Below are 8390 nucleotides of genomic sequence, written 5' to 3'. Positions count from 1 at the left end.
CGGGCTTGCCTATTAAGGAAATAAATGTGGTTTAGGGTATCATGACGCAGTCAGGGGAGGAAACAACAAATAATAGCTGCCGTATCTGCTACTGGAAGGAAAAGTAAACATGTTCTTGCCTCCCTGGGGAGCAGCACTGTCATTAACACCTTGCAGTTAAGTGATGCATTTCTCCCTAATATTTTCTTTGCTTTTAATTTTATAATTTATTCTTGTCCTCTTATGTTTTTGCTCAGTAGTCATAGTGACACATTATTTCCATTAAGTGCCTCTGTAAAAAGCTGTGGATGGTTTCAAAAAATCACTGTTCTTGGTCTGAGACAGGTTTCTTCACCCACCCTTTCTCCGACACCCACCCGCCATGTTGAACTTCCGTATAGTTTCCAGAGTGAAAACTTTCCATATATATCCCGAGCTGATGTTTCATGTACATGATGTAAGACTACAGATGATGGAGGAGGAGCAGCAGCAGAGGGGTCAGCCTCATAACACACGTTTAATGTGTTGACTCAAAAATACAAGTTGCACTGAGTTCGCAGGGCGGGTCTGGCCGTTTTCTGGCTGTAATACCCAAGTTGTACCTCTCCAGTGGTGGAAGCTCGCAGACTGAGTGAGAAGCTGCCAGAGATACACAGCAAAACAGTAATCAGATCCGTTGATTTTCAAAATAAAAGCACCGATCTATCTCATTATATGAGTGTATTAGTCCTGTCAAAATGTGGCTTTAGTTTCATTCCCTCATGAGCTAGCAATTGGCGACAGCTTCAAGAAAAAACTCAGGGAAGAAACTTTGAGCAAACTGGCTCATGTTTGGTGGGTGGACGTCTGCCTCAACCGTTTGGGTTGAGAAAGAAAGACAAAGGGGGAGAGAGAGTATAGGAGGTATGGGGAAGGAGATGGAGGAAAAGTAGAGGGGTATTTGAAGGAGGTTGGAGAGAAAGAGGGTGAGGGGAGAGGGGGGAAAGAAGGTGGGAGGAGGGGGCTACACTTGTCCAGCCTGAGCTGATATATATATATATATATATAAACCTATAGGAAGGTTAACTTATGTGTTATCATAGTTCAAAACCAAGAAACAAGACTGACTGTTGTAGATATACATATATTGTATGTTATAAATTAAGATGCTTGTGAGTAAATCTGCTTGCAAGTCAGTCACAGCTTGTTGAACAGATATGAAAGCAAAAATCTAAAATCTAAAATCAATAAACTGACACTTAAACACATTTGTGCCAGTAATGCAGTTTATTTTAATTATAATTATGTAATATCATTTTTATATATTTTTGTAAACAACTGAAATAGTTTTATACAATCACATGTAATGTATCCTTCAGACTAAAAAGTATTTTTTAAAGAGTAGACGTTTCCATTGTATTTATTTATTTAAAGTATTTGCTTTTGTTTTTATTTACTAGTTCACATTTCTAAGAGGCAGCAGAATGGTTTTATTTTGAAAGTGACGAGCGGAAGTGTAATGTTCCGTTGAGTGTGGCTTGACGGTTGGAGGACAGAGGCGAGGCCCATCATCGCCATTCTGCTAGCTGTGGGAGAAGCGAGCCTTGCTAACGTTACTGTACATCCCAGACTGTACAACATCTGGGCGGCTGCAGCCGAGAACAGAAAACACAAGCCTGGTCCGGAAGAGAGCGGAGTGATGCTCGGCATTACTGAAATGACAAACGGGTAAGTGAGGGGTTTAAAAGTATTTCTCTGGGAGACACATTTGCCTGAAAAGTTGGGAAGTTGACAGTTTGACGCTGGAAGAAAAAAAAACGTAGTCCCGTTCGGCTCCATTCTCTTATGTGCTGGGAAAACTGTAATTTAATCACGATGAACTCCATTTACAAAGCTGCCAGGTTAATGTTGTCTTTCATATACTAAAACCTGACTTATGTACATTTTAGAGAATAGCTTTAACACGGAAAGTTAAATCACATTGGCGACATACTAACAGTTATTTTCTCTGTGTAGCTGCAATCTCAACTTGGCCACTTAAGCTACTAGCTAGCGCCCCCCACTGTCATTGGTGGACGCTTTTAGCTGACGAGCTACTGTATCAACACAAAGTCTTATACTCTGCTCTGATTAAATAATGACATGAAAAAGATTTTGTACATAAATGATTGTGGAAGTGCAGCTAATACTTTGGTATTGGTAATGTTTTTTTTTTTTTTTTTAACATAACTAATAGGCATCAATAAATCAAGTTGTACTGCAACAGTAACTCTCCTTTACTGGAAACTACTACCTCATTCCTGCATTTAAAACCACGGTGCTGACAGCTTTACACCAATATTGATAATAGCTTAAACAAGTTTCAGTTTACCCAAGTTTGCCTGTAAAAACCCCCTACTCCACGCTGGAATAATTTCTGTGTTCACATATCTGACATAAAACAAATAGTCATAAAACAGTTTGGAAATGATTCTCCACTGTGTTGTACTGGAGATTTTGACACACTAATTGTACAGCTTTTGAATAGAAAAAGCCAAAATAGCTTGAAAGGTAACTTGATATATTTGTGTCAACCTAGACTCACACTTTAGACAGAAGCGATAGACTCACAGAATAGCAGTGAGAAAGACATTTTAAAGACGGAAAGATGATGTTTCTCCATTTTCTGCAGATCAACCTCCTCCCTGCACAGGAATGTCCACACAAACTCACAGGACAGTAGTTATTGCTTTCAAAACCGCTTCCTGACCATCATTTCCCTGGGGACTGTTATTCACAGCAATGTTTTTTCCACTAGTGTGAATGCTACTGTGTGCACTGACAAGTTAATTATGACCTGGGATGAATCAGGCATTTATAAAGCCTTCTGGACATGAGGGCGAGTCATTTAAAAGGCCTGAGGATTGCTGCATTCCCAATGCATTAGACTTTTATCTGATTCCACACTGTGTTGATACAACTAGAGCTTAGAAGAATGTCTCAGTCTGCAGTGTGAACTTGTCCTTGTTTGGAAGAGCAGTGAACTTGTGTGATGTAGGATTTGGACTGTGTGTGTACTAACTTGATGCATTTGGCGTGAGGGAGTGTGAAATGTTTATTGTGACACACACATACTGTCGCTTATTGATACTACATTAGATTATTAATTTATAACATGAAGAGTTTCTATACCAGATTAAGTTATTGAGATTTCATTGGGTGTCCCATGATTTTACAGCCCTGGAAGCACAACAAACTCTTACCACTGTCTTCACACTAAAATGCATTTAATGTGAGGTAGACTGAGGAAGTCTTATGTTAGTATCAATAGTAGATTTATGTATCAACATTTGCTTACTGCAACAAATGAACAGAAAATATTGAGGCTCTTGCAGTGATAAAGCTTTCAGAGTGATAGAATTACTGCTTTCGTTAATGATAAATAGGGCCATAATATGCACAAGTAACTATTGCCATATGTGTGACTTTGTATCATTAACAAACAAATGCATTTTTTTTTCAAAAATACAAAACATACCTATAAAACAAACATACTTCAGAAACAAGTAGTCACAACAGTGTGTCTTACAAGTACAAATAATACACCCTGCAAATAAATAAGGTATCAAGTGACTTACGGCACAATCTTTCTGCTGGATCTTTTCACAAATTTTCGCAAAGTAATTTGCCTTGCACGGCAGCAGGTGGCGCTAGGAGTCAATTTAAATGTGCCGGGAGGTTGAGAAGAGTAGAGCAGATTGAACAGCAACAATCAGCCACTGTGGACAAGAGGATGATCACCTTCTAAGACTAAGCTAAATCACAAATGAGCGGCCAACCAGTGAGTTTGTGTTTGTTGCTGGTGAAAAATCTAATGTTAACTAAACTCCACAAGTTACTGTTTTTGGTGGGTAGGATGATAAATATCTAGCATAGAGCTCATGACCAAAAAAGGTAACCTAACTTACACCAAGTTTGGCTAATTTTCCTTTTTTTTCTTGTTAATGTCTTGCTATCAGTCTCAGTTCACACAGGGTAGATTAATCACACAGTTTATAACTTAAAACACGTATTCTAATTAAACTGAGCGTAGTTATACTTCATATAGGTAGTTGGTGAGCATGTAAACCTAGCTATATCCACAAATGATGCATTGGGCCTTAAACTATGAACATTTTATTGGTAAATGATAATAGAAAACTGAGACATTTCTGGTAGGGTTGGTAGAATTGGGTGACCAGGCACCCTGGTATACCCAGGACAGTCCAGCTTTTGGGTCTGTTTTGTTTTTTTGTTAGTTTGTTAAGTTTTGGCAGAAAATTAGCTCCATACATGTGGTTTGTGAGATTGCTCAGTTGCATAGATTGAAAGATTAAAGAATTCTTTCCCTTGAATTTTCAGGGGGGGAGGTGGGCTCAGGAGACATCAGCACTGACCAGAACACAGATCAACACACAGACAGATCACTGCTCCAAAGCACCTCAACTAGCGTTGTAAAGTGCTGACAAGACTGAATCTATTCAGTGAAAATATAGCACTGACTCAAAAATATGATATTTATCATGTTAAATGATAAACAGACTTTTTTTTCAGCATTTGGAAGTTTTATTTGGTTTATTTGGTCCTTGTTTGATACCACCATATTTACTATGTTATCATCTTCAAAGTTCCATCCCCCCTTTAGCACCCCCCTCCATTAGTTTCAGTGTAGACCTCATTCTCTCATTTAGCATGCCTTCATACAAATTTCTTGAGAATTCGTGGTATTTTTTTGTCTTTGTAGGATTTTTTTTTTGTACTTGTAAGACATGCTGTATTTATTTCTGAGGCATGATGTATTAGAAATATGTATAATATAGAAATGAGCTCCATAGTCATTCTTATGTGATACTAATTCATAATTTTGACCATGTCAAAATCATGAGATACTTTTGTATCTCATACAGTTGGCCTTAATGGCAGTAAACTGGCGGTAACTGATAACACCACAGCAGTGCGTGTTGTCTTTCACCACGCTGTGGTGAAACTAGAAGTCATTATGGCTTCTGTTTATAGATAGCGGTTCTGAAGACGTGTCTGTGTGATGACTGCAAGAAACACTGAGAACTGTTGTCAGCAAGTTTTTCTTGATAGTATATAGTAGTATGTGTAAGCACACCAGTAATAGATAACTGCCTGATTGATGCAGAAGGAAGTATGTAACAACAGGATGTACACTGGTCCTCTTACAGCAGTTCCTCCATGGTAGGGCGTGTGTGAGTAAAGAGACAATATGCTCCATGTCTGTGGGAGGATTTCACTCAACAATCTACAAATGAATAGATATATACACACAAGTTTTGAATTTTCAAGAAATTACCTGTAAAAAATACTGACTACCAACAGCTTCAATCTGTTTCCAGGCTGTCATGTCAGTTTATTAGTAGAAATATGTACTTGATATATTCTGTACTGAAGGCTGAGGCCTGTAGGCCAGGTTGACTTGCTTTCATATGGAGCAGGTCTAGACCGTACTCTTTACCCTTAATTCCTCCATGAGCAAGCACTTGGCAGTGGTGACAGGGAAAAACTCCCTTTTTTAAGGGAAAGAAGCCTTTAGCAGAATCTGGCTCATGGTGGGTAGACCTCTGCTTCAACCGACTGAGTTGAGAAAGAATAGGAGTATATATGGAATGGGGAAGGGAGTGAGGGGTGAAGGAGATTGAAGAAAGGTAGAGAGGGATGGAAGGAGGGGATGACAAGCTACCCTTGTCCAGCAAGAGCTGAACAACCGGCACCCTCCTCCACCTCAGTGTTGCTGTCACATGTCACAAAATTCTACTAAAATCATTTGTAAGACTTAAAATAGTAATTGTTGCAGTGGGTGTTTAGCAGGATCAGTTCCATCCAGAAGATAGTCTTTTTGAGGATGCTGTTTCTGGACATGCAGTAAACATCAAACTGGCCAAACATACGGCTCCAGTGGCTGTCCCTGCAGGCCTTCCAGTTTCTGTTGCACTCTTTGAGTCTGCACACTTCCCACTTTCTCTCCATCTGATCTTGATTCTTATCAAACCTGAGTCCAATCATCAGTCTCTCCTTCCACCACTGCAGGGGGTTAAATCATTTTGATTTTGCTGCTTTTTGAGAAAATGATGTGGAGCTGTGCTTGGAGAGTCTTACAATCTGTTTTCTGCTCTCCAAGCCAATTGTTCGACAGGTTTTTTTTACCTGACTTCTGAGGGGAAGAGCCTGAATCTCCTGGCTCTTCACCTCACATGTCAGGCACTTGAAACTGGCTTTGTCGTCCATTCCTCGCACACGGCAAAGTTCAGCCTCCTCGCGCCTCTTCTGCTGCTCCTTTTTCGGATCATGTGATGGGCTTTTCCTCGACCATCATCATTTTTTTCCACTGAAACTTCTCTTGCTTCAGTTGCTCCTGTTTTTGCTCATTTGCCCTCCTTTTCTCCTCTTCTTCTTGGCCTCCTGCCTCCTCCTGAACTCTTAAACTTAAACATGTCTTTTTTTAACTTTCTTTCCCTCTATCCTCAGGGGTCAGTTTCCTGATGCTTTGAACAATCTCCATTTCAGGTTGGAGTTGACTTTGGTGTCTTTGCTTGGCCTGATTTAATCCAGCCTGTAGCTCTAAGTGTGTGGGGTCAGTAGGTAAGGTTTTCTATTCATACGCTGAAAATCAACATTGATGTTGTCAGTGGAGCATCGTCACAGTTGTGTGACATCATCAGTAAGGGGTTAGTTTATTTTATGTCTTTATTTTTGATTTTGTGGAGAACTGCTCATCCAAAAAAATGAAAAACTCGACCCAACCACCACCTTGGCAGTGCTGGAGGTGAACAGGCCTGGTGAGGCCTAGTGATGATTACTGCTCGACTTAACATTGTTTATAGCTTTGGGAAACTGATGCAAATCCAGGAGTTGTCTGTGTCTCCTATAGTGAAACACCGAATGGCATTAGAGAAAGAACTTAAGGGTTACTTAACATAAACCCTGGTTTTTTGATAAGACAGTGAGGTGTTTCACCATCATTTCCTCTGTTGCATAGACACAGAAATAAACAGTTCTAGATGGATTTGAGAGGGTCTAGTTGACTGTGATAATATGAAGGAGCCTGCCCATAGTACAGTTCAACCTGTCTGTCACTGACAGATATGGTGTCAGTCGAGTTTCCATAGTTGATGACAAGGTGCTTCCCATAGTCTCACTCAAACGCTTCACTCTATTATCAAAGAACCCGGGGATTATGTTGAATAACGCCAAGTTTTTCTTTTGTATCAACCAATTTCAATTAAGTTTCACCTCTTTACTACTTCCTCTTTCTATACACTATCTTTTACCTCCCTGAAGTGCTCTCCTCATCCTCACACACATGTGACTATAGGTTTGTGTGCTGGCTTTACATCCAACCATCTCACGCACACCCTACCACACACACACACACACACACACACACACACACACACACACACACCGCAGAAAATAGGAAGTGATATGGCCATGCAGGCTGAGATAATAGCTGTAATGGTGTTTGCAGTGACGGCAAAAGGAATTAGCAACAGCTGAATATCCACACGACAGTCTGACACAAAACATTGGTAAGATAAGTTTATTTTATTGTTGTAACTATTTTCATTGTAATTGCAGTAGCATTACCAGCTACACTCCATTACTTGCTTCATGTTTGATGTAAGAACCATAATGCTGCTTGTATAACTGCAACGCTTCAGTGTACCTTTGAATGTTGTGTTGTGCATTTCTTCTAAGTGTATCAGCTAGGAAGTCAACTCGGTTTCAGTGAGGTTTTACTGCATACATTTTTGAACAGTGACTCAGCATTTGGACTGTTTTGTATCTACTTGTTTGTACAATTCTTGTTATGTGTGTGAGTAATGCCAAGATTACCATTGATTTAAATTTCTTATAAAAAAGTAGGATAATTGCAACAGAGACACAGTAATGAGACGCTTTGGTACATATAAAGACTATATGAGACTATACTAGAACATGTTTCACCAAGGTTCAGTTTGCTGTGACATGTTTAAAAGTAAAGAAGTTTCTGATTTCATTTGTCCAATACACATTAATTCCAGTCATTACAGTTTTGTTGGGTTTCTGTAATGAGACTAAAGCTTTAAGTTGTTAGAAGAGCTGTAGTACCAGTGTTGCCCACACAGTGGCAGGGTGCGCATTTGGTAGAGAGGTTATTTATAGAGTGTGTGGGGCTTTTTGTAACTGTCTGCACTGTTTTTGCCATATTGGTGTGTGTGTGTGTGTGTGTGTGTGTGTGTGTGTGTGTGTGTGTGTGTGATGAGTCTGTGTGAAGCAGCTCTCTTAGGAACTTACCACTGCAAAACTTTGGCTTCATGCAGCTTCAATCCCAAACACAGCATAAGGTTTTCAATCCAGCAGTTGTCATTGCGGTGTCATCATCATCATCTTCAAGTAAGCTTGAAATG

The 8390-nt window shown here is 39.7% G+C and overlaps 1 protein-coding gene and 1 pseudogene across 2 annotated transcripts in view; one reads left to right on the top strand and one right to left on the bottom strand.

Annotated features, from left to right (window-relative positions):
• Positions 1 to 1441: 1441 nt before the first annotated feature.
• lims2 (LIM and senescent cell antigen-like domains 2) overlaps positions 1442 to 8390 on the top strand; it is a 32127-nt gene continuing 25178 nt past the window's right edge. The window contains exon 1 of one of the 2 annotated variants that reach the window (XM_023416655.2): positions 1442 to 1686. In XM_023416655.2, the coding sequence (XP_023272423.1) occupies positions 1658 to 1686 (29 nt within the window). In that variant the 5' untranslated portion in view covers positions 1442 to 1657. Of the gene's footprint in view, positions 1687 to 7442; positions 7530 to 8390 lie in introns of those variants that run through there. The other variant, XM_023416656.2, reaches the window with a different exon arrangement.
• Positions 5764 to 7613, bottom strand: LOC147818536 (uncharacterized; annotated as a pseudogene).

This window comes from Seriola lalandi, unplaced genomic scaffold, assembly GCF_002814215.2.
Source record: "Seriola lalandi dorsalis isolate HSWRI2012SDOR001 ecotype SW California unplaced genomic scaffold, Sedor1 jcf7180002054568, whole genome shotgun sequence".
NCBI lineage: Eukaryota > Metazoa > Chordata > Actinopteri > Carangiformes > Carangidae > Seriola > Seriola lalandi.
This window is presented reverse-complemented; position numbering and strand designations above follow the sequence as displayed.